This window comes from Plasmodium yoelii (assembly GCF_900002385.2).
Source record: "Plasmodium yoelii strain 17X genome assembly, chromosome: 10".
In the NCBI taxonomy this organism is placed as follows: Eukaryota; Apicomplexa; class Aconoidasida; order Haemosporida; family Plasmodiidae; genus Plasmodium; species Plasmodium yoelii.
The window spans coordinates 1,082,419-1,109,787 of NC_036182.2; the positions used below are offsets into that span (position 1 = coordinate 1,082,419).

The window sequence follows — 27,369 nt, forward strand, 5'->3', positions numbered from 1 at the left end:
TCAATTTTTAAATTCCCTCAAAAAAAATTAATAAATAATAAACCATATGAAATATATGCATATTACTGTTATTAACATACACTTTCAGATTAACTAGGGAAGCTTAATTTATTTATTATTGCGTAAAAATATATAGGGATATTATATTTTTTTTTTTTTATTGATATTATCATAAGGGATTGAAATAAATTTGAAAATAAAATTAATATGTAGTAACTTATAATAATTGTAAACTCTGGGTAATGATAACTAAAAATATTTAAATAGTGTGGGAAAATATTAAATTGGAAAAAAAAAATAGAATTATTATATACAGGTAATGAATATAGAAATGAGTTTTAAATTTAGAATAAAAATAATGAGCATATATCCATGAAATAAATTCACAATATTACTTTATTTTAACATAAATATGATGAAAATAAAAAAAAAATTAAAAATTAAATGTACATAATAATATGCTATATTTCGAATGAAAAAAAAAAAAAAAAAATCTCGACGATAAAAAATGTTTATGATGTGTTGCTATATTATTATGTAACAACATACAATATGTAGCAATATAAATATAAAAATTTATATATGTGTATTTTTCTATATAATTTGTGTTAATTTGTGAATGCTTATCATAACGCTAAATATTTTTAAATGAAAAAAAAATCGACTAATATGAAATCCATTTAATTTGTAAAAAACGAATTAAAAAATAAAAAAAAGCATATATATTATTATAAGTTTATATATACATAGCGCTTTTGTAGAAATATTTATGTGTTAAAAAATGTTCATATTAAAAAAATGTTTAATGTGCATACATGAAATTACAAACCGATAAGCAAATTTTACATATGTCTTTACATAATCTGAATTATATTAATTTATTTATTGGGCAATAGGAATATACACATAATAATCCAACATTTGTAATATTAACAAAAGTTCACAATTTTCCTATTTTTAAGCATATATATATATATATATATATATATATATTGTTGTTTTCCTTTTAATAAAAAATAAACTTATATTTTTATGAGCTTTATTTTGTTAGTAGTATGTCAATATTAATCACACACACCCAAAGGATATAATCTTAGTGGGAAAAAAATATATAATTTTTGTTTTTTTAAGCCATGAAATATTTAAAAAAATTTGAAGCTTCATATAAAATATATTTATTTTACAATATTTGAATGTGTATAAATTCAACATAATTTTTTTTAATCTTCTTTTTATTTGAATAAATATTGATTAAATGAATTTATAGGAAAAACAATCTAATTAATACATTAATATAAACCTGGAAAAATTAACACAATAAAATATAACACCTTTATAATTTTTTTTTTTTTTTCCTCTCTATTATTAGGATATTATGGTTATTATCCTATAATTATGTTGACTTATTTTTAAAAATAATAATATATAAAATATATTATTTTAAAATAAGTATATATTATTTTATTTGGTAAAAATATAATCTCGTTTTTTTTTCGATAATTTTGATGGTATATATTCTGAGAATATTTTGATTTAATTAAGTTTTTAAAGCCAATTTAAAAAAAAAAAATAATAATATAAAAAAATACACAAAATAAATACAAAAATTAAAACATAAAAATATAATAATACAATTGTATAATAACAGGCATAATATAAAGGAAACTTTTCCTATGCTGCAAAACGAAGTAGATATAAATGAACGAATGTGGAAAGTTCAAAAAGGAAACAAAATATTTAAAAATCGAAAAAAAAAAATACTAATTTAAAGATAAAAAGGTAAATGAACATATTATTTAATAAGGAAACAAATAAATAGATAGATAACACAACGATAAAGGGACAAAATAAATCACAAATAAAAAGAGAAATTATCAAGGAGTTATATTATATATATCATTTTATAATGATAAAAATACTATTTTTTTTTATTTTTCAAGTTTTTATAATTTCTGCCATAAATGTTAATTCAGTAAGAATAAAAAATTGTATACTATTTCCAGAATTGTTATATATATTTTCCTTCACTTATATACAAATATGTTTTGTGGTGATACAGCATTCCTAATACATTTAAAAAAATTAGATCATTACATATTTATGCTACATTTTTATTTTCCCAGATTAAGCATAAGTATTTTTCAACAATCAGCCATGTAGGCTTGCCACTAAATCTTCAGGCAAACAAGCAAAGAAAGTAAATAAAATAAAATGAAATAAAATGAAATAAAATAAAATAAAATAAAATAAAACATAGTTTATCATATATATGATGTGTATGGAAATAAATGTGGTTGGTCAAATTACACGATTAATTTATCATATAGTTTTGTATATATATGTAGGTGTTTAAAGTACTATGTATGTTTATTAATTTTTATAGATTATCTTATATAGACCTGAGGAGAGACAAAAGAGAAGATAACAAAGGAAATATTCTAAGTGTCAATAAAAATTATAAAAATAATTTTCCATTTCAAAATGTAAGTTTTCTAGGGCTTATGGGAATAACAGGACTTTCAGTTCCTTTAATTTATGCAAGTTTAATGGTATATAATAAATTAATAAATAATAATAAAAATTTAAGTGATTCTGAGAAAATATTGGGAAAATATTTATATAAACATGATAATAGTATAGTGGCAAAAAATATATATGATAACGATAAATCATTTAATATATTTTATATAATAACTAATATATATTATAATTTATTAGCATATGTAAATTTTTATATAAATGCAAAAAAAGTTAAAACAAAAGAAAATGGAAATGATTATACTATATTATTTTTCCATTCATATAATGTTGATAAATTTTTACAATCCCGAAATATTAAAACATATGTAGACAGATTAAAAGAAACATATAAACTGATAAATAAAAATAATAATGTTAATATTGTTTATGTACCTTTAGATAATAAAATATTATTTAACATAAAACATTTTAGTTTGATGAATAATTGGTATAGTGTAATATTTAACGATAAACAACAAGTTTTAAAATTAATAAAAAATTATAATATTATGAATATACCTACTATGGTATTATTAGATAAAAATATGAATGTTGTAAATGACAATATAAATTATTTATTATTATATAATAGTAAAGATTTTCCATATGAAAATACAAATAGCTTGACATACATAAATAATATATATGATCAAAATAATAATCAGCATAATTTTAAAAAATTAGATTCAGATTATGTTATTTTTTATTTTAATAATGATAAAGAAAATAAACAAGACATCGAAACATTGATTAAAATTAAAAATAACTTATCGAAAAATAATATAAAATTGGATATAATTTTTATAAAAGATATCCAAAGGAAGCCAGAAAAGACAAACTCTAGTCAACCCAATTCTAGTGGTGTAAAAAATGAGCAAAATGAGCAAAACGAGCAAAACGAGCAAAATGAAAAAACAAATTATATGAACGAAATATACCATTTAGGAAAAGAAGAAAATAATTCAATTTACAAACTTTTACTTTATGACACATTTGATGTTACATTTAAGCCTATAAGTATTTTAGTTAATAAAAAGGGAAAAATATTAAATAAATATATTAACGTTAATAAAAAAAATAATGATATATCAAATTTTATATTGAATCATCATAAAAGTTTAAAAGAAAAAGTTAATGAAAATAATTATATTTATAAATATGATAATATTAGTAACTTAACCAATTTAAATGTATTTGCTCCTATTTTTATTTTATTTTTGGATAAATTAGATTTTAATTTATTAAATACATACAACGAATTAATAGAAATATATAATCAAAATAGAAAGGGAAAAAAAATTAATTTTTATTTAGTACTTAATGATGATAAAAAATATGAAGCTTTGAAAAATCTGTGCTCAGTTAATAATACAACACAAGTTGCTATTTTAGATTTGTTCAATCAAAAATTATTTAAAGAAAATGTTAATAATATTAATATTATACAAAATGTTGATGGAAAATATAATATAAACAAGGACAATTTTTTTAAATTTCTTAACAATTTTTATAGCGACGATTTATATTCTTCACCTATTGTTTTAACAAAACCATCCATATAAAACTAGCCACTACTTATGTACGTATGCATGTGTGTGTGTGTGTGTAAATTGTTAAGACAAAATATAGAATTATTAAATTCCCTCGTGATTGTTTAGTTATAGTTAATTTATATGAATAATGGGAAAATAGATATTTGAAAAGTTTATACAATTGTTAAAAAAAAAAAAGGAAAAAAGGATGATTAATTTTATTTTTAGAATATTTCCTTATGATATGTTTTGTGATAATGAGATTTTCGAATTTTCCCATTTTTGTAATTTATAATATTACATAAAAAAATTTTATTAATTCATTAGTATGCTTATTTTTCAATTTTATTTTCTTCTAAAATTTTTTTAAATACATTTTCCTGAGAAGGAGTAATGCATCAATTGCTGCACTTAGCATTATTATTTTTTTAAAATATTTTACTATTTTATTTTTTACCTCTATATTATTGTTGTTATTTTTTTTAATTATTGTCAAAATTTAGTTACATTCGCCATGGGTAAAATGTGAATTTACTTTATTTTTTGAATTAATCTCATTTAATGACAAATTTAATTTTTTGTAAAATTTTTAATTATGTCTTTTTATTTTTAATAAAAATTAATGATAAAATATGAGAATAAAAATGCTAATAATTATTAAGGAGCAAAAATAAGTCTTATATTGTGAATTTTTTTTTTCATTTTTTTGTTACTGAAAAATAGTATTGGTATAGTAGATATGAATAACAAATTAGACAAAAAAAATATCATAGTATATTTAAAAAAATTATGAAAATTATGAAAATAATGAAAATAATGAAAATGTATAGATACTGATGTAATTGTACATAAACAAAATGATGTTGAGGTATAACATAGTATTATCTCCGTCTTTTCGAGTTTTTTTTTACTTTTTTGACCTTTAAATTATATACTTTTTGTTTTTTCTTACTTTTTTTTTTATTTGAATTTTGTAGAATACTTGTATTAACAATTTGTGTGTTTTTTTTTGACGGATTTGAAGTGAATAATTTGTCAAGATCATCAATTCCTAATAATCGATCATATTCCTCATCAGTTATTTTTTTTTTTTTTAATTTTTTAAATAATTTTTCTTCAAAAAATAACGAGTCAATTTCGTTTTGATCCATTTCTCTTTTTTCATGTTTTTTTTGAACAATAGTTTTTCGTTTTTTTTTGTTTTTATTCAATGTATTGTTTTGTTCAGTAGAAATATTTTGGTCCTTTTTTAAAATTTTCTCCTGTTCTTCTTCTTTTTTTTTCTTATTTTCTAATCTCTTTTTTTCTTTTTCGCTATTTTTGTAGGGTATGTCATAAATATTTATATCGAAGCTTTTAAAATTTTTAACTTTTTCCTTTTCCTTAAACTTTGGTATTTTAACTAATGCAAATGTATGACATAAATGTGATATATTTAATTTGCTAAATGGGAAAAGGAAATTTAGCTGATGATTTTTATAAAATTCGATGTATGATAGAAATGCTTTTGTTGATAAATTGAACATTTCTCGATTTTCAATAACATAAAATATTATTAGTTTCAAGAATATCGTAATTATATTATTGGGGATTATAATATTTTGTCGTTTGAGGGTTTCTTTTTTCACCTGGTCATTCTTACTTTCACTCCCATTTTTACTTTTATTTTTCCCTTTCGGTTGACAATTTGTAAAAAATAGTTTTTTTTCAAGAAAACTTATACAATCACTATTTCTATTTGCAAGTTTTAGAGCCTCCTTATTTAAACGTTGTTCTGTTTTGATGATTGTGGATTCGTATTTTATCATATTTTGAAACATATCAGTTTTTTTAAAATTATAAATGTTAACTTTTTTACTTTTTAAAAAGTATAAATATTCCTTTTCTTTTTTATTTATAAAAATAATGTTTTTACCTGTTTTATCAAATCTACCAGTTCGCCCACTTCTATGGATATATGTCATATTTTTATTTGGAACATCATAATTTATAACCCAATGAATATTAATATTGATTCCTCTACTCATAACATCTGTACAAAAAATTACATTTTTTTTTTTAGAAACTTTTTTATTATCTGTTATTTTATTGTAAGCACTAATCCGTTTTTTATCTTTCATTTTTCTATGAATTTTTAAAAAATTTATTTTATTTTTTCCTATATAATTTTTAATATAGCAAATCATTTTTGAAAAAACGAGCATCTCATCATCTGTACAAATATTATTGTAAAGCTTATTTAGTTTAACAAGTTTCTCAAAAAGGTTTTCCCCATCATTATTGTATAAATTTTTTATGCTAAATATACTTTTAAACATGTGAAAATAATAATCAACACAAAAACAGGTTGGAAAAAACACAATGGCAGTTTCCCCATTACTCAAAACAGTGTTTAAAAATTTAAAAAGAAAAAACAATTTGTCTATATTTCTTAACACAATATAATAATTCTCAATTCGATTGGACATTGCAAATGTGGTAGTTATATTTTCATTATCATTCTTGTTATCATTTAAGTAAACATGTGAAGGGGAAATATTATTGAGATCATATTGTTGTACATTTTCACCTTCCTTAGGATTAACAATTATTCTGAATGGTTTTCTTTTTTTTAATCCAGAAGGAAATAAACTACAAATTTTATCTTCATATAAACAAGTTGCACTACATATACAAGTGATATAATCATTAGATGTGATACTATTTACAACATCTTTTACATAATTTATATAACTCTCTTCCAATAATTTATCTCCTTCATCTAATATAAAATATTTCAATTTTGATGTATTAAAAAGATGATTATAATCTTTAAATAAATTTGCTAATTTTCCAGGGGTAGCTGTAATTATTTGAAAAGTATTTTTTTTTTTTTTTTCATTTTCTAAAACTTTTATATCGTCTTCAATTTTTACAGCTCCTCTAAATAATAAACTATTTATAAAAAAATTATCTCTATCTAATATTTTTAAATCTACATTAAATTTATTTGAAAAATATAATCTTATAAAAAATATAAATTTATTTATTACATTATAAATTTGTATACAAAGTTCACGTGTTGGGGTAATTATAATTGTATTTACGTCAATTCCTATATCTTCTTTATTTCGATTTACATTATTAAATATTTCGTTATCTTCTTTAATAGCTGTGATTTCTGATATATTAAATTGGGCACTACATTTTTCTTTTTCTTCATATTTTTTGTCGTCTTTTGGTTGGTTACTTTTTTGATCGTTTTCATTTTGTTTGAGTTCTGGATTCACATTAGTTATTAATTTTGTTTTTTCTTCAATAGTATCTTGATTTTGTTCCTTATCGATGTCAGTTATTGTATTTTGATTTTTAATTATATTATTATTACTAATATATGAAATAAATTTATCTACATTTATGTTAAATGGAATGGATTTACACTTAGTAATTTCACATTTTTGAAAATAATCATAAATAGAATTAATACTATTTTCATCATAAAAAAAATCGTTGACTTTAGCAGTGTTATCAATACGAGTGTTATCAGGACTACATTTTATTTTTTCTTTGCAACCTTTTTCGCTAATTATAGATATTTGCTTTTTATAATTGAGTAAAGTTTGAAGTATTGGGATGGCGAAACATAATGTTTTTCCAGTTCCTGTTTCAGATTGCAATAAAACATTTTCATTTCTCTTTAAAATATGTGGTATGGTAATCTCTTGTATTTTTGCGCAATAAAAATACTTTTGAATAAAAAGTGAAAAAATGATAGAGTTATCCAGATTGAGGTCAGTGAAAGGTTTTTTTATTTCCCTTTCTTTTGTTTTTGGTTCTTTTTCAATTTCTACCATGGCATTATATTTTCTACAATTGTATTATTTTTTTATCATTTTACAAAAATGAATTTATTCGCTATTTATAAACCTTTAATAATTTTTTTAAAATATATATATATATGATGTTTTTTTCGTTCCATCCAACAAAAACCACGACAATTTCTTTTTCGTTTTTAAATGGAATATTTATGAATGAAAAGAATTTTACAATTTAAAAATATTAAGAATATATCTTGAAATATATTCGGTTAATTTTTTTTTTTTCATAAATATTGTAATTATAGAGAAAAAAAGTTGAAAAAATATATCAAACTTTTTAAATTTGAGCAAGGGAAAAAAATATATAATTTTTTTTTTGGGACGGGTATTTTTTATTAATAATGCAACTTTTTTATAGATTTTATTTTTTAATAAAAAATATTAAAGATTAAACTTTCCATATAATAAAAGTAAAATAATTTAAAAAATATCATTTATTGAAATAATGCTAAAAGGAAGTATATATTGTATTATTGTTAAAATTAAAAAAAGTTGTAGTAGTAAATATAATAAATCATTTAACAAAATGGAAAACAGTTGTTTTATTTTTATAATACACTTCTCTTTATAAATACAAAAATACTTTTCATTTATCAGCATTGAAAATGTTCTAAAAGTTGATAAATAATATTTTTTTTTGATATCTTATATATACAATTATTTATTGGTGGGTTATGTAGGCATTTTCATTGTCGTGTATAAATATATTTAAATCATATTTGTATATTAAAAATTTTTTGGATAATATTATCTTAATAAAAATATTAAATAATATAGAAAAAAAAAAAAAAAAATTCAGAATTGTCTTTTGAAAAAGTATCATATATATTAAGCATTAAGTGGGTATAACCTTTGATATGTAACAATCTATAAAAAAAAATTTAACAAAATATTTGATAACATTTTAGTTTATTTTTTTTAACTATCTCATTGTTGTATTTTTAAATTCACATTTATATATTTATTTTATTTGGTCTTTGTTTTTCATAACCCTTGAATATAATACCTTTATTATAACACCTTTATTATAACACCTTTATTATAACACCTTTATTATAACACCTTTATTGTAATACCTTTATTATAACACCTTTATTATAATATTTTTTTTTGATATACAACCATCATGTATTATTTTCCTATTTGTTCATATGTTTATGTTTAACATGGAAAAACCAGCTTAAATAGAATATTAATTCTAATAATTTGTGTAGATCTAAAAATATAACCATTTCATATATAAGTTAATGCAAGTTAGGAGCTCAATTTCTTTTTCTTATTTTTTAAATCTTTTTCTTATTGCACCTTTTGATATATTATATATATAAACACATGAAAAATGTGGGCAAATATTGAGACCCTAATGCTATATAAATAAACAAACGCACACACACATATATATGTAGTGGGCCCCTAACATATATGTACGCATTTTGCCCATATCAAAACGATAAGAACAGTTCTTTATATGTTAATATGGTGCATAGAACAAAGAACAAAAACGTAGATAATATACTTTATTTTATTGTAAATTTTTTTTTTAATTTTATTTTTGGATATTTTAGAAATATAAAAAAAATATTGTACTCGATTGTAATAAAGTAAAACTTAATATTACCCCTTTTACAAACTTTATTTTATCAAATTATAATTTTATTGTTCTTTCTTTTCCACCTTTCTAATATTTAAATATGATATAAAAATGAATATCCTTATATCTTTTTTAACCTTTCAAATATTATTGTAGTGAATTTATTCATTTTCACTTGTGTTTTTTCAGGCTTTTAAAATTAACACGGGAATACAAGTTTGTGCAAAGAGGTTAACTATATGCAAATAAAAAAGGGAAAGAAAATAAAAAGAAAAAAGAAAAAATATAAAGAAAAAATAAAAAAGCAGCAAAAAGATAAGACAAAATAAAACAATTTAACCGCTTAATAATAAACCAATTAAATGTAACTTTCAGATTTTATGGCAAAATTCATTTATTTATTTTTCAACGTATAAAATAAATTTTAAGTTTATAAAAATTATATTTATGAAAAAGACATGAATTTTGCAACCAATCTGTAAAATAAAAAATGTAAATAATATGTAATATTACATAATTATGTTTACAAATATATTAACTTATCAATATATAAAAAATTTATACAAAAAAATGATTATGTAATAATAAATTATAAAAATAAATATAATATTAAAAATTAATATGTACAATTATATAGCAATTGTATATTTCTATGTGTGAGACCCCCCAAAATATACACACACTAATTTCAAAATAATAAATATAAAAATGCATACATAACCAATTTAATTAGTTGGAATTTTAATATCTTCTTTTAGCTTTTATTAATTAATGTATTTATTATTTTTTTATTTTTCATTTATGACTTGGGCTATTTTTTTTTTTTTCACTTTTATTTTCTTTATTTAACTTGTATTCTTTAATTTTTAATTTTTGCAAATACATATACATATACCATTCCAAAAAAATTGGAAAATTGTGTATAGTGAAAAATAGAAAAGAGACAAAAAAAAAGCTTTTTGTAATTTATAATCCAGTTTTTAATACATGGTTAGGTAAGTTGTATAACTCATTTGTTCATTTTTAATTTTTGTCAAGTTTTTATTAAGTATTTAAAAAGATTCGATTAAATCAAAAGCTATATATTTATGCATTACACATTTATATGACCATATATACTTATGCATACATAAGTTTATATACAATCCAAAATACATATATATAATATATTACACATTTACACACTTAATCATATATGAATTTCTTATTGGGACATTTTCCTAGTCTCGTATCATTCTTCTTTATTTTTATTTTTTTTAATTCGTTTATGTTTTCATCATACATATACATTAAACACGATTTAACTTTGTTTTTATGTTTCGCATTTCTTTTTTCATGTGTTTTTATTTTTAATTTGGTAAATATTTATTAATCCTATAATTTATAGTCATTTGTTTTGACTCTTTAAAAAAAGTCTTTATTTTTTGTGGTTTATTCGATAAATGATATTAAGTTTAAATAAAAATAAAGAAACATATATCTCATTTCCAGATTTTATATTTTAAGAACAAAAACGTGGTTATATAATTCAGATGTGAAGATTAACATTTTTAAGGAGAGATTTAAAAAAACAAAAAATATATAGAGAGATTGATATATTAGATGCATATAATGCAATAAAATTGTGGAATTACATAGAAAAAGAAAGACAAGTATGAAGTTAAGGAATATTAAAAAAAATGACAAAAGAAATGAAAAATGTATTAAAGTAAAAAACAAAAAAATAGGAAATAAATGCACACAAAATGAAAAAGATGAAAGAGAAAAAAAAAAAAATAGTAAAATAATACATATTGAATATTTAGAGGACAGAAATGAAAATAAAAATAAAATATTAAATAAAACAAATACCAAAACAATTACCAAAACAAATAGCAAAACAAATGACAAAACAAAATTTCACAAAAAAGTACGATTTACAAAAATATGTTCTAATATCAACCAAAATAAACCGATAAATAATAATAACAACAATAATAATAAAAAAGGAACCGTATTAGTAAATGTCAAAGAAAAAATAAATATATTGAATAATAAAGAAATATTGAAGCCACAAAAAAACAACACAAATAGTAAGTTAGTAAGCAAAAATACCAAGCATATAAATTCTGAAGATACTAATAAAAATGGTGCTATTTTAGCTAGCAAAAATAATAACAATAATAATAAAAACCACAACATTGTTAACAGAAGTAACAAATATGTTGGTACATTAAAAAATAACAATTTGAATAGGTCGAAAAATGAAAAGATGAAGAAAAAGAATTGGAAAAAAAGTAAAAAAAAAAATATATATTTAAGTGAAAATGAATTAAATTTGAATGTGAAAAAAAAAAAAAAAAACGTTGAAAGGAATAGAAGGACAGTTAAAAAATCCTACAAAACGGATGAGAATGATTCTCATACTTTATGTAGCAAAAAAGAAATAATGAACACACATAAAAAAGATATGTCTCGAATAAAAAAAAAAATGCAATATAATAAAATAAATGAAACAGAAAATGGGAAAACAACTGTGGTAGAAAATGAAGAAATATTAGGAACATATCAAGAAATGAATAATAAGAAAACCATACAATATTGGGACGAAGATTTCCTTTTTAAATCAGATTATTTTTTTGAAAAAAAATTAAATAAAACAAAAGGAATGTGCACAAATAATATTGGTAACAATGCTATGTATTATTATGGTAAACATTCATTTAGAAGCAAAAAAAAAATGATGCTAGTGATGAAAAAATTAAAAAATAATAAAATAAAAAGATCAATAAATGATTTTATAAAAAATAATAGTATAAATAATAATAATATTGCAACTAATAACAAATGTAATATTTACAGTTTTGGTAAAGGAAATTATCTTTACTCATTAGAAAGAATAAATTATAATAATGAAAAATCAAGTGTAGATAATAAAATAAAACTAAATTTTGTTGATGAAATAATAAATATAAAAAAACAAAAATTTATAATTGGATCATCAAATAGAAAATGTGATTTAGTTTTAAAAGGGGATATAGAAACAGAACAATGTGAATTAATATGTAAATGTGTGCAAAAAAATATTAATCATACAACCGATAAAAATAGACAAATAAATAAATATAATTTATTTATTGTAAATAAGTCAACAAATAATAGTACTATACTGAATGATGTGATTGTTGATGTTGATCAAGTAAAAGATGAAGATAGTATATTTTTAGGTATAAATGAAATTGGTAAAAAAAATAATAGCAAATATGTTTATAAAATTAAATATAATAAACTAGCTAATATTTTTAATATAAATAATGGAAACAATTATACAAAAGATAACATTAACACCTCGATGGTAAATAAATCTAAAAAACGAAAAGGCAGTAAAATAGTGTCTAACAATTTTTCTTTAAATAATATGATAGAAGAAGATGAATCAAAAATATGTATACTCATATTTCTTATAATAAATAAGAATAGTACTACTGAAAATGGTGGCCTTTTTATGCCAAATAATAATAATGGTAATAATAATAATGGTAATAGTAATAATGGTAATAGTAATTATTATGGAATAAATTCGATAAATATATGGAACGAACCTATATATACATTGAATAATTTATGTAATATTACGAATTTAAATATTACTCCTAAAAAGAGTTTAGACGTTTTAGGATATGGTAATAATATATCAACAAACAATATAAATAATTCTATAAAACATAATAATAATAATAATAATACACCTGGTAATTTAAGTTCTGCTGCTAATTTCAATTTGTATAATAACAAGGGATCTACTTCTATTAATAAAATGATAGAAGAAGATTCACCTAATACCCAATTTAATGAAAGTATTAAAAAAATAAATAAAATATGTCAAAGCCGAATTTCTCCATTATGTATAAAAGATTCAATAAAAAAAGACGAAAAAATAAAAGGATTATCAAGAACAAGAAATAATTCTAAAGAACTTCCTGTAACATTATTAAATGCATGTGCTGAGTTGTGTAAAGAAATAAATAAAAATACAACTAATGAAAATAATAATGTTAATCAAAATAATTCTATTACAAAAAATTCTTCACTTTTTAATAATCCGAGTCCGTTAAAAATAGAAACTTATCTTGTTAATAATGAAAATAAATCAGCCCCAAAAAATATAAGCAATATGCATAATAATGCCCCAATTAGTTCAGATTCTGTTAAAATTCATAAAAATGATTCAATTTTTAATCAAGATCCATATCAGATAAAAAATAATGCATCTACAGAAAATCAATTTAAAAATTTATCTGTAGAAAAGGAGCCAGATATTAATGAAAACAATGAAACTTCTTCTGTGACACTAAATAAAGAACCCGGTTCTGAATTAGAAGGAGAAACGAAAAATGTAAGAAAATCTTTTTTAAAACAAATTTTCAGTAGATCATTCTCCCCATTTAAGTATATATCTGAAGGGGGAGAGAAACAAACGAAAATTGTTACGAATGGAAATGGTTACAATAAAGACAATAACAATAATAATAACAATAACAATAATAATAGCAATAATAATAGCAATAATAATAAGAAATGGGATAGTGAGCAAATAGGAGAAATTGTAAACCTTAGAGAAGAATTAAATATAACTCCTCAAAAAGATAAGATATTTTATGAGGAAAATAACGAAGCTTCATTAAATGAATGTAAAGAACATAATATAATAAAAAATAACACTAACATAAATGAAAATAACCAAAATAGTGTTATCGAAAATGATCAAAATAATGTTATCGAAAATGATCAAGGATATAATAAAATTGCAAGTAGTACAGAAAAAGGAGTATATTCTCTATTATATTCAAAAAATAGTGAAAACAAATCATATAAAGATTGTGTATTGTGCCTAAAAAATGATGAAGAAAAAGAGACATACTTAAAAATAATAGGTGAAATTAAAGTAAAAAGAAATGCTACATTTTCAGAAATTAAACAAGAGATAGATTCTAAATTAATGGACAAATCTACTGGATTCGCGATATTAAATAGTGTTAACTATTCAATTCATTTAAATGCATTTTCAGAAAAAATAAATGAAACGAAATTTAATGAATTGTCTGCATTACATTTAGATTATATTGACAACACAAATTTTTCAGACATAGATACTTTAGAATCATTTGAACTTAAGAAAATGATATTTATAAAATATGAAGAATAATAATTATCTATATAAATTTACTTATTGTTTTAACTCATTTTTTAGCTGTATTATAAACTATGATCCCATTAATTATATTGGGTATCATATATTCTCATTATTTTTAATATTTTAAATGTCTCAATGCCGAAATTGTGTTATATGTTTTTTAAAAAAAACCTCTAAAACATTTTTTTTATAAATTTATCTTTTTAGTGTTTAATCTCCATTATGCATGTTGATATTTTTTTTATGTATATACCATTTTAATAATATTTCTACATATCCATCTCTTTTTTTTTAATAACCAACTGTCAATATATTTTTTTAAAAGGAAAAAAAACTATTTTTAAGCATAAATTTAGGATAAACATAATTTATTAATTATTTTGTTTCTATTTTTAAATTATTTATAACATTTTTAAAATATTGTTTATTTTTTTTATTTTATTAAATATTCCCTAATCGGCATATTTATGAAAAAAAAAATATATATATTATATATATATTTCAAATTGTTTTATTTGTGAGAATAAATCTTATTTTTTATAATTCATGGATACAACATAACTTGTATAAATTTTTTTTTTAATGCAAATATGTATAGCAGTAATATATATACGCTTATATTTTTTTTCCCTATGAAAATACTTTTTAATGAAAAAATGATAAAAAAAATTTCAAAAGTAAAAAAATATCGAATATATATATATATAACTCATGAAGGAAATGATTAAATAAAATATTATAAAAATCGAGAGGCCTCATGATATTCAAATAATTTATTTTCTTCAAAAATGACAGTGTTATTTTTGAAATAATAATAAGATCATAGATTTCCAATATTTTTATTTTTATTATTATTTTTATTATTATTACATTTCATTTATTGATATATTTTTGTATCGTATTTTTAACTTTTTTGAAAAATCAAATATGCAAATTTTTCGCATTTAAAGTGTATATATAATATTTTTGCTAAAAAAATAAAATAACTGAATATGATAGGCTATAAAAAAAGGATAGATAAAAATAATAAAATTCATAATAAAAACTATCATAATAAGGTAAAAAAGCACAAAGGGAATAAAAATTTTCGAAAAAATAATAATGCAGATGAAAGGGCACAACTACAAAAAGAAATTGACGAAAAGTTAAGTTTTATAGTAGAGGAAAATAAAAGGAAGCAATATGATGAATGGAAACTGAATATAGAAAATGATAAAAATGATAATGTCGAAAAAAAACAAAAAAAAAACATAGAAAATGAAAAAAATAAGAAAAAAAAAAATGATAATCACACAGGAGAAAATGATAACGAAGTTAAGCGATATAAAAACAACTTAACTATAATTGATAAAAATGTATTAACACAACAAGAGTTTAAAACTTTGCCAATAAGTAAAAAAACATTAAGATCATTGAATGAAAACAATTTTACTCATATGACAAATATACAATCAGTGTCTATACCTATCGTCTTATTAAATAAACATATATATGCTCAAGCACAAACTGGAACAGGAAAAACACTATGTTTTTGTATACCATTAATTGAAAAACTTTATAGAGAAAATATTGATAATTATAATAAAATATTAGGAGGCTTAATTATAACTCCAACAAGAGAATTGGTATTTCAAATATTTGAGGTTTTAAATATGTTAAATAAATATCATAAATTAAATATTTGTTGTGCAATAGGAGGAAAAGATGAAGAAAGGGAAAAATCTATTTTTAGTTATTCCAACATTATAGTATGTACACCAGGCAGATTATTATATCATTTAGAAAATAATTATTATTGTAATTTAGATTATTTAAGTACTTTAATAATCGATGAAATTGATAAATTAATTGATAAAAGTTTTTATGATAATTTAAAAAATATTTTATTATATAAGCCTAAAGAGAATTGTCAAATTTGTTTATTTTCAGCTACTATATGTAAATTTTTAAGTATCATATTAAAAACATTTAACATTAAAGATTATGAATATGTCAGTATAAATAATAATGATAAATATATAGAAAGTAATAATATAAAACAAATATATATTGAATGTAGTATATATGAAAAAATTAATTATTTATATACTTTTTTATTTTCAAAAAAAAATAAAAAAATAATTGTTTTTTTTTCAACATGCAAACAAGTTCGATTTATGTTTGAAGTTTTTAAAAAAATTAAAGTAGGTGTTATGAAATTTTTACAATTACATGGAAAATTAAAACAAACATCACGATTAAACACATATCATTTATTTTCAAAAAAAAATAATTTTGTTTGTTTATTTACAACGGATATAGCTTGTAGAGGTCTTGATTTTGCTTCAGTCGATTGGGTTATACATTTTGATTTTCCAGAAAACTTAGAAACATTTATTCATAGATCGGGTCGAACTGGTAGATTTACGAATGTAGGAAATAGTCTTATCTTTTTAACAAATGAGATTGATAATAAAAAATATTTTTTAAATGTATTAAGGGAAAATAATATTGAAATAGTGGAGAAATTTATTAAAAAACAAAAACTTTTTGATATTAATAAAAAAATACATTCTTTAAATGCAGCGTTTGTTGAAATTAAACATTTAGCAAAGAAGGCATTGATTATTTATTTAAGACATTTATATATTATTATGAAATTTAGAGATATTAAAAAACTCGATTTAAATCAGCTAGCTTATGCATATGGGCTTATCGAATTTTCTCAAGAAATGATGGATGAACTGAATATAAATGACGGAAATAAAATTGAAATGAAAAAAAAGAGATCTAGATTTGAAAAGTTTTTAGAAATACTCAAAACTCGTAAGTCGAAAAAGGAAGGAAAAGAAGGGAATGAGGAAAGTGTCAATGAAAACAAAAAGGATAGCATGAACAAGTCAGAATATGACAATGTTGATAATAGTGATGAAGTAGAGAATAAATTAAAGCCAAATAAAATTCAAAAATCGAGAGATATCCAAAAAGGAGACATAACTTCAGACAATGATGATATTACGAATATACAAGAAGAGGATGATTTATTTGTTCCTCAAAGGGTTGAAATTGAAGATAGTGGCCCTTTATTATTACCCACTAAAAAAAGGAGAAAAAGAGTCAAGGTAGCCAAAATGCTAAGTAATAGTGTATTATATGATGATGTAGGAAATGAAATAAATGATGAAAATGTAAAGTTTAAGATATTAGTAAATGAATTAAATGAAAATGGTGAAATGGAACAAAGCGATATAGAAAACAAAGATACTGAAACAGATGATGAGTATACAAAGGATAAGAATGATAAAAAATCATATATTGAATTATTAAAAGAAAAAGTTGAAAAAGATAATGAACAAATAAAAATTAATAAACTAAAGAGAAAAGAAAATATGATGAATAGAGATAATTCAGATGAACAATCTAATTATGACAAAGAATCATTATCTTATCAAGAGGACAACTTTAGCAGTTCTGAAAATAATAGCATTATGAATAACCAAGTTGATGATACCCCCAAAATGAACAAATTAATTGATAAGAAATCTCAAAGCAAAAAAGAAAAAGAAGACAATTTAAATGGTAAGATTTATTATATCTATATGTATATATTATTTATTATATTTTCGATATATTATGTATTTATATTGTTTTTTTGTGTATATATATATGAGCATATTTTTTTTCATATTTGCAAAGTGGGTAAAATAGGGAATATACGTTTTCTCCTATTTTCCCTCTATAATAATTCCATAAATAAATGTGTAATTTTATAGAAAGAAATAAATTCATAATTATTGAATCGTATGATTATCACCATTTGGTTGTTTTATTATTTTATCTATTTTTTTTTTCTTTGTAGAAAATATATCAGATTTAGAGGACAAAGTAATGATGTTTTTATAATTCAGATTGTTCCCACATTTTTGAAAATATGATGAAATCTTCAATAAAATGCTAATATATATATATTTGTTTATTTGTTTAGTTAATAATTTAATAAAATTTTGTCATTTTTCTTTTTTTTTGTTTTATGAAATTATATATCCATGATGTTTCTTCTTAATAATTTATACAACGAACTATAAGAAGCATATGCATATAATTTTATTTTGGTTACAATGTGTGCATATTTTTAACTTTTTAAGTATAAAAGGAAAATTGCACATAAATATATTTTATTATTTTTGCTTTTTGATATTAAACAATGAATTGTTTTTTTAATCCAAATGATATATTATCACAACTAGTATAGTAAAAATATATATCATTATTTTTTTTACCAATTTAATACACTTTAGAATAGTGTATTATTTATTTTTATCATAAATAGTTGTATATTTGTGGTATCGAATTTAATATGTAAATAATCTTAGTGTGTCGTAAATTTTAAAAGAGTATATTAATAGGCAAGGATAGCTAAATATATATATTGTTATAGGAGGGTATATGTCTTATTTAATAAATATAGCAATATTTATAATATATACATGTTTATGCATATTACACATATACAAACATATTGGTTTTGCATTCCCCTTTTGTATAGACTTATAATTGTAGTTAACATAATTCATAAATATCATTTAAATATATTTGAACTTGAAGTTTATAAAGTGTTAATTTAGCCTTATGAAATTTATAATATAAATTGCAATAAATTATTAGGTAATGAGAAATATATTATTTATTCTACTCAAAATTACTTATACTACATAAATATATATAGCATTACTTAGTTTATGATGTTATTGTGAAATCATTTAAAATAAAAAAAATTATTTTTCATTAAAGGGGATATATTATAAATTAAACTAAGTAAAATGCAATTTTTATAATAACAAAAAATACGTATATAATCATAAGGTAAATGCTTGTATATATATATATATTTTTTTTTTTTTTCAAAATTAGCTTATTATAAATTGATAAAAAAAAAATTATTGTACATATATAATTTTCTTATATATACTTTATAAAAATAAAAAATATAAGTGACCAAAACTAAAATATTTTATTATATGCTAATACTATGAGTTATATAGTTATAATATCCGGCTGTATGCTCCTCGGGGTATGCAGCTGTAACCGTAAGGGGAAAGCAAAGCAATTTGCGCAGCCTTTAAGGGATGTTATCCATGTTACGAGAAATTCAATATATAAGAGCTCTCGTCTGTTGCAAGATATAAGTTGCTGAGCATGTTATGTTGGAAAGATAACATGCTGGAGTAATAATGAATTGCGGAACGCCTTAGGCTGGAAACAGAGCAGGGTTAGCAATCGCTTGTATACGGTGCAAAGTTTGCGATGAGCGATTAGTATATCTCGAATCTCGTCAAGCATGGTAAGCACACCAATTGGTTGTTTTTTTTATATAATAAATTATAAATTTTTTTTATAATATTTTATAGGGGTAAAATAAATATTTTATATAATACCAAATATAAGCATTATAGAAATTTAGTAAAACTATTTAATATATAATATTAAAATTTATTATTTTTATTTGTACTAAAAATATGATCATTTTTTGGTCATTAAAAATATATATAATATAGTTCAAATGATTTTTTGTATATTTTTTATTAACCGAATAGAAAATTTATTGTTAAACTTTTTAAATTGTTGAAGACTTTTTACATTTAAAAAAAATTATTAATTAAATATCTACTTGTATTGTCATGAATTTTTTAAAATAATTATCCAAGTATAAAGGTGTGCTATATGAATATTTTTGCCAAATATTTACAAAAAAAATTGTAGACAATTTTTACTATTAAGGGGTATATTATACTGGTATTACAGTTATACTACTGTATATTTAATATGAGTTTGTTTTTTTTAACATTTTGTTCATAAATAGTTTTATAAAAAGTTAAGATGTTGTATTCATATGAAAGTATGCTTAATTTTAAACTTATATTTCACATGTGTGATTTATCACAATTTAATTAAGGAACATTCGAGGTTTTAAATCATATAAAACGGAAAGTTACATTAAAATAATATGTATATAATATATATATCCCAAAATGAAAGTAAATGGTCTACTTATTAACATAAGCATAGCAACATTCTCAAAAATTTCCAATACCCATGCATATAAGGGATATGGATTTTTGTATATATAACATAAAGGTTAATATTCCCATTACTAATTTTTACAATAAAAACAATTTTAACACTACATTATATATACAATAAAAGTGACTAAAAATGATAAAAAAAAAAGCTAATTATACAAGTTATTACAATACTAAAATCATTATTTCAACAAATATCATAAGTATATAAAATTGATAAAATTTATATTTCATTTAATTAATAATATATATTTTTTATATATAAATTTATTTAATAAAAAATTAAATAATAAAAAAAATATAGAATTTTTATTTTTATAAAAAAAATATTTTTTGATATAAAAAATGACTCATCACTTAGTGTTCCCGAGCGGTCTCCCACCTCAGTACTGGCCAAGCCTCACAGTGCTTAACTTCAGAGTTCTGATGGGATCTGGTGTGGCCACTGTAGTATGAACGAGTCAAAAGTTATAGGTTTGTTATATCTGATATTCGTATCCGATTAGTGTATGTATATATATAAGTAAAATATTTGCCTATATAATTAAAAAAAAATATATGAATATATAGTGCATTTAATAAACTATATATATTATATATAATATAATAAAAAAAATGTACTAATGCTTGTAGGGTTATAATACAAGGGTATCCCCCAAATAAATAATTTTTTTTTTAAAATAATAAAATAAATAATAAAGTTAATATTTCGTTATATGAGTAATATACGAATTTTAGGCTAAAATAAACTATAAAGGATGTTATTTTTTAAAAATTTGATTGAGTAAAAAAAAAATATTTTTTTTGATATAAAAAAATGACTCATCACTTAGTGTTCCCGAGCGGTCTCCCACCTCAGTACTGGCCAAGCCTCACAGTGCTTAACTTCAGAGTTCTGATGGGATCTGGTGTGGCCACTGTAGTATGAACGAGTCGAAAGTTATAGGTTTTTCATATTTGATATCCATATTATATTATATAAAGTAAAATATATATAAGAAAAATATTTGCCTATATAATTAAAAAAAAATATATGAATATATATAGTGCATATTAATATGTTATATAATAAAATAATAATTGTTAAGGCTTAGTATGATTATAAATGCATTTGTTTAAAAATTTATATAATAATGAATTAAGGTACAATTAATATTTCGTTATTTAAATATAGCAAGTTCCTGGTTAATTGAAACTAAAGAATATTTTTTAAGGATGTTTTTTAAGGACATTTTTCAGGGTTAAAAAAAAAATATTTTTTGATATAAAAAAATGACTCATCACTTAGTGTTCCCGAGCGGTCTCCCACCTCAGTACTGGCCAAGCCTCACAGTGCTTAACTTCAGAGTTCTGATGGGATCTGGTGTGGCCACTGTAGTATGAACGAGTCAGAAGTTATATAATTTTTATATTCCTTAAGAATATTTATATTCATTTAAATAAATTTATATACATATGCATAAATAGGTATATCACTTAAAGCTTGATTTTAATATCATTATAAATAATTTTTATGTATCATGTATTTTTTTTATTAATTTTTAAAGTGCTCATAATTATTATTAAAATAATTAGGGAAAATATATAATTTACTTTATATAAATATTATATTAAATTTTTTGTTTATCACTTATGAAATTTTATATGATGTTATTCTTTTGTATTATTCTTTAAAAATAATTTACAATTTTATTTATTTTATTAAATAGTAACAAATTAAAATTACAAATATTACCTTTTTAAATATTAATATATACATTTCCAGATTTTATTTAATTTTTCAATAAATATATTTAGTTCTTATTAAAAGTAACAATAGTTAAGTCTTATATGTATATATACTGTAACTATTAAAAATATTATCAACATTTGTATCCTTTGTTTTCAAAACTTAAAAACATAATATTAAAGGCTCTTATCAAAAATAATACCACTTGTTTCATATTCCAAGAAATTACCACTGCTTTATATTTATTTCCTTTAACAATATTCATTTAAAGACGGATATATAAATTGATATTTTCATAAATATATTGATAATTCGACTTGGGTATAATACAAAACTTTTTCTTACAACGGTCCACAAAACTCTTCTAAGGATAAAAATATATTCATATGAAATATTACTAAATAACAATACATATTATGTATATGGAAAGTTATATTTATATAAATATGGATTCTTACATAAGCTTATCTACATGTGATATGCATGAATATACATTATATATGATAATTTAATATAAAAATGTTAAAGAAAAAAGACTTAAATATAAACCCAATTAAATTAGAGAGCAATACTAGCTCATAATAAGAAAGGTATTTAAATGTAGTTCCTTTTGTAGTATATAGCATACCATGAATATATTTATTATTTACTTATATTATAAAGTAATTGTTCATCCCAATACATATTATAAATATTTTTGTTAATTTTATTAATACACCTTCCCATTGAAAATAACCTTATTTTGTTCGTAAACAAGTAAAAAAATATATAAATATATTTACATAATAATAAATATAGCATATTAAAAATAGTATATAAATTGTATATTATTTAATAATAATAATATTAATTAAGTTAAACGAAATTATATTAAATTTATTTTATATTTTGAAAAAGTGAACCATTGGGCTACTCCGGGAATCGAACCCGGGACCTCTCCCACCCTAAGAGAGAATCATACCACTAGACTAAGTAGCCTCATTTAATGTTTTACTATATTATATATAAATATTTAATTATTTATATATTTGTTTAAATACAAAGCCGAAAATAATGAAAATATTTCAAAATATAATTACACTATATAGTATTATGTAAAAAAAATTATAAAATATAATCCATGGTTTATATATGCATAAATAAAATATTTGCTTAATAATTTAACGCTATAAATCTATATATTATATTTAGATAAAGTTAAAAATTAATAAAAAAAAGTGTAAACATAATACTAAAATTACTAATTATAATAATAAATAATTTATATGGTGTTTTATCATATTATATATTTATTACATATTTTAAATGTATAAAACTTATACATCATTTTTACAATAAGCTAATATTCAATATCATCATAGTATAATTTATTTTCCAAAGTAAATAAAATACAACATTTTTGTTTATTATTTGCAAGTGTCAGCGTATGAATCACCAAACGCATTTAAATTTTTGGTCAAGCCTATACTGAATCAGAATATCATTCTGGTGGTATCTTCAATAGTGTATGCTTTATTCCTATTAAGATATTATTTCGATACGTCTAAGTTATATCAACAAAATATGAACACCTTATGTTTTGAGATAAATAAATACATATACATAATTACAAACCTAATAACATTAATAGGCATGTGTAAATTTTATAGTGGTATTTAAATTATGATTTTATTTCGTTTTAATAAAATATAGATGAATTATTTTAATAACAAAAATGTCCTTATAATTTTAGACAAATATGAAAGTATGTTATTTTTCAAATGTTATATTTTATGCATGTGTATATACACAAGGTATAAGACATGAGCGTATTTCAGACAAATTATATAAATTGTAATTAAAAAAACAAAATTTGTATGCTGTTCGTTAAGCATATATGATATATAAGTTTTAATAACAAATAATTAGAGAGAACAATGAATATAATTTTTAATTAAATTGTTAAACTCGGAACATTATTATAAGATAAAAAATATGCAAAATAAACAATTTAAAGCGACATAAAATTATATATAAGTAAAAAATATTATATAATTATATTTATTTATAAAGGATTTAAGGTAAATATATGAATAATTCGGCCTAGTTATATATCATTATGATTTTAGTTAATGTGTTTCTATATTCTCACTTTAAGATAATATTTTATCTGCGAGTTCTGGTATACTTATAAATTCTTCATTTTTAGGGTCAATGTATTTTTTAAATTCTTGATAATCATCTTCTACCAAAATATCACTCATTGTTCTGACCAAAAAAACTAAAATATCTACTGACAATTTACCGGTGTCTTTTTTATCTAATACTTTTAGTGATTCTATGACTTTCTCTTTTGGTGTAGAATTACCTAAGTGTTTCTTTGCGATTTTAGAATATTCGGTTATTGAATAAACTTTATATTCTTCACTGTAGAGATATTCAGTATCTGGTGATATCCCAATACATCTTAGGGCATATACTAACTCGATGCTGGAAATGAAACCGTCGGCATTTTTGTCTACTGCGGAAAAGGATTCGTTAATTAAAGTATCAACGCTAGACATTTTTTAAGTAGGTAAAATTTTTATAATAATATTAATGCTGTATAAAAAAGAATATATACATATAAAAACATTTATGTAACAATGTAGGATTGTAACCAAATAATACACAAAAACGAATTTTTATAAATACTTATTAAAAAATATATAAATATAAATATTTTTTCATATGTTTGTAAATAAATTCAATAAAATAACAATTTTGACATAAAATATAATTGTGGAATGCAAGTTATTTTATTTTTTACGAAGGAAAAAAAATTGGATGAAATTGGAAATAATTTATTATGGTATTAAATATTATAAAAATTATAAAAATTATAAAAATTATAAAATTTATAAAAATTATAAAATACATTTATGCATATATTACATTTATTTTGCAAACATTATTAAATATTATTATGTCTCATAATATAACTTTTTTTATATTGGTTATCATAATTCTTCAATCAATTCTTGTTCACATTGCTCATTAGGTTCCTGTAATATGTCCAAAAAAAAAAAAAACTAGCTATATTGTTCATAAAAAAAAAAAATTTTAGTTGTTTTTTTAATATAATTCATATATTTATTGTATATATTCTGTCTGTTCATGTAAATATTAAAAATATTTTTTTAAATAAAGAAATAGCTTTTTTTTTTTATTAATATTATTTATATTTTATTATATAATTGTTATCTTTAATTGGTATGTTAAGAAATGTTATCATATCATATAGCTACACCCAATTAATTTTATAAATTATCAAACAATTATATACATATATTTATTTGTGAAAATATTCGAATAACCATCATATAATTTTTTTTTACTATTTTTTGGTTGTTTACTTGGCTTGGAACTTCAGATATTGTAATGTTTTTTTCCCTAAGTTCATTGTCATTCAAATTTTCGTTGCACACATCAAAAATACCCATGGATACGTCTACAAAAATATAAATAAAAATAACATATTTCATAATTTTTAAAATTCCCCCCAAAATTTTAGTTATTAAAATGGTAAAGGAATAATAGTAAGAAAATAAAATTACCCATAACAACACAATTTTCGTCAATATTGTCATGTGATTGATCAAACATATCTTTGTCGATTCTCACACTTTCTTTATCCATATTTTTGATATTTTCATTGGATTTTTCAATTTTTGATAAGAAATTTTTATATTTATCTGTAGAAAAACTGCCTATTAAACTTCTGTTAATCTTTGGTTTTTCCTTTTTTATTTTTTCTTGCGAAGAAGTTTTTTCTTTGTCTTGATGGCTTTCATCATTATACAATAGAAATTTATTTGATAGAGTTTCTTTGAATTGATCATCTAATAAGCTTCCTCTATGTATTATGTCGCATTTTTTTGTTTCAGGCTCATCATTTATTTTATTTTCTTTCATTTCCGCTTAGATATTTAAGCTTTTAACGGTTTAATTTTTACAATTATTATTAAAAGGTAAATTAAAACCCAAATTATATTATTATTTGGCCTATTGTCCTTTTATGTCAATATGATAGTATTATAAAAAGAGTAAATTTTTATTACTAATAATAAAGCATGTAACTTAAAGGTTATCATTTCAAATCAGTTAATGTCAGTCATACCTTATGTTATTTTTGCTAAACGGAAGGATTTCATACAAATAAGCTTTACACTAATGCAGCGGATCCTATCATTTCGCTTAATTCGTTATTCATTTATTATGTTATTATATATTTTTTTTAGTTATTAAAAAATTATATGTTATAAAAAAAATAATATAATGATAATATTAAGAGTAATATATTTTTTTCGAAGAATTATTCTCATATTAAATTGAAACAGCACATGAATAATTAAGTTGGTAATGTATTAAACAACAAAAATGCAATAATAGCAATATAACATTAATTTATATTAATACGTTTAGAAATATTGATATATTTAAATATTTTATTAATGTGCAATAAAATATTTAACGATGTTTGAAAAGGTGTGAATTTACTTTAGGATAAAAAGCAAGCCACTTTATGAGCTTAAGTGGATTTTAAGGGAAAATGTAAATTTTACACGACATTTTTGAGAAAAAGAAGGTTTTCATTTAAATACATATAATATAGAGAAAAGAAAATTGAGATCATTTTTCGTTTCTTTGCTTTTTTATTATTTTTTTCAAATAGGTTTCTTTTCAAAATTTTGCTGTATTCTTCATAAAATGTAAAAAAAGGGTAAGTAGCTTAAATGCTAGTTAAAAATGTCAAATGGATATAAGGTTTCTATATAACTGGATTCTTATATTTTTATATGCAACAAAGTAAATTATAATAGGAACCTCCATATACACCTAGATCTATTAATATATACCAATGAATATTTCATATGAAACACATGAATC

At 20.6% G+C, this 27,369-nt stretch overlaps 6 protein-coding genes and 5 non-coding genes across 11 annotated transcripts; 4 read left to right on the forward strand and 7 right to left on the reverse strand.

Annotated features, from left to right (window-relative positions):
- Positions 1-1,906: 1,906 nt before the first annotated feature.
- On the forward strand, positions 1,907-4,082 carry PY17X_1025900 (thioredoxin-like protein, putative; the record flags this gene model as incomplete). The annotated part of the gene is made up of 3 exons (XM_022956279.1): positions 1,907-1,972; positions 2,124-2,197; positions 2,384-4,082. The coding sequence occupies 3 exons, from the start codon at positions 1,907-1,909 to the stop codon at positions 4,080-4,082; spliced, it is 1,839 nt and encodes a 612-aa protein (XP_022813342.1).
- An 851-nt stretch (positions 4,083-4,933) lies between these two features.
- Positions 4,934-7,885, reverse strand: PY17X_1026000 (ATP-dependent rRNA helicase SPB4, putative; the record flags this gene model as incomplete). Its single annotated transcript, XM_022956280.1, has 1 exon — positions 4,934-7,885. The coding sequence occupies one exon, from the start codon at positions 7,883-7,885 to the stop codon at positions 4,934-4,936; it is 2,952 nt and encodes a 983-aa protein (XP_022813343.1).
- A 3,269-nt stretch (positions 7,886-11,154) lies between these two features.
- On the forward strand, positions 11,155-14,685 carry PY17X_1026100 (conserved Plasmodium protein, unknown function; the record flags this gene model as incomplete). Its single annotated transcript, XM_022956281.1, has 1 exon — positions 11,155-14,685. The coding sequence occupies one exon, from the start codon at positions 11,155-11,157 to the stop codon at positions 14,683-14,685; it is 3,531 nt and encodes a 1,176-aa protein (XP_022813344.1).
- Positions 14,686-15,665: 980 nt separating this feature from the next.
- On the forward strand, positions 15,666-18,555 carry PY17X_1026200 (ATP-dependent RNA helicase DBP4, putative; the record flags this gene model as incomplete). The annotated part of the gene is made up of 2 exons (XM_722219.1): positions 15,666-18,231; positions 18,512-18,555. 2 exons carry the CDS (start codon positions 15,666-15,668, stop codon positions 18,553-18,555), a joined length of 2,610 nt encoding a protein of 869 aa, XP_727312.1.
- Positions 18,556-19,701: 1,146 nt separating this feature from the next.
- PY17X_1026300 lies at positions 19,702-20,005 on the forward strand. The gene has a single exon (XR_004618867.1). It is a non-coding gene; the product is annotated as a signal recognition particle RNA (non-coding RNA).
- Positions 20,006-21,077: 1,072 nt separating this feature from the next.
- Positions 21,078-21,196, reverse strand: PY17X_1026400. The gene has a single exon (XR_002696574.1). It is a non-coding gene; the product is annotated as a 5S ribosomal RNA (ribosomal RNA).
- Positions 21,197-21,549: 353 nt separating this feature from the next.
- On the reverse strand, positions 21,550-21,667 carry PY17X_1026500. The gene has a single exon (XR_002696575.1). It is a non-coding gene; the product is annotated as a 5S ribosomal RNA (ribosomal RNA).
- Positions 21,668-22,004: 337 nt separating this feature from the next.
- On the reverse strand, positions 22,005-22,123 carry PY17X_1026600. The gene has a single exon (XR_002696576.1). It is a non-coding gene; the product is annotated as a 5S ribosomal RNA (ribosomal RNA).
- A 1,244-nt stretch (positions 22,124-23,367) lies between these two features.
- On the reverse strand, positions 23,368-23,439 carry PY17X_1026700. Its single transcript has one exon. It is a non-coding gene; the product is annotated as a tRNA-Pro (tRNA).
- A 1,154-nt stretch (positions 23,440-24,593) lies between these two features.
- On the reverse strand, positions 24,594-25,004 carry PY17X_1026800 (uncharacterized protein; the record flags this gene model as incomplete). The annotated part of the gene is made up of 1 exon (XM_720530.1): positions 24,594-25,004. The coding sequence occupies one exon, from the start codon at positions 25,002-25,004 to the stop codon at positions 24,594-24,596; it is 411 nt and encodes a 136-aa protein (XP_725623.1).
- A 435-nt stretch (positions 25,005-25,439) lies between these two features.
- PY17X_1026900 (conserved Plasmodium protein, unknown function) lies at positions 25,440-26,394 on the reverse strand (the record flags this gene model as incomplete). The annotated part of the gene is made up of 3 exons (XM_022956282.1): positions 25,440-25,484; positions 25,836-25,930; positions 26,037-26,394. 3 exons carry the CDS (start codon positions 26,392-26,394, stop codon positions 25,440-25,442), a joined length of 498 nt encoding a protein of 165 aa, XP_022813345.1.
- Positions 26,395-27,369: the final 975 nt, after the last annotated feature.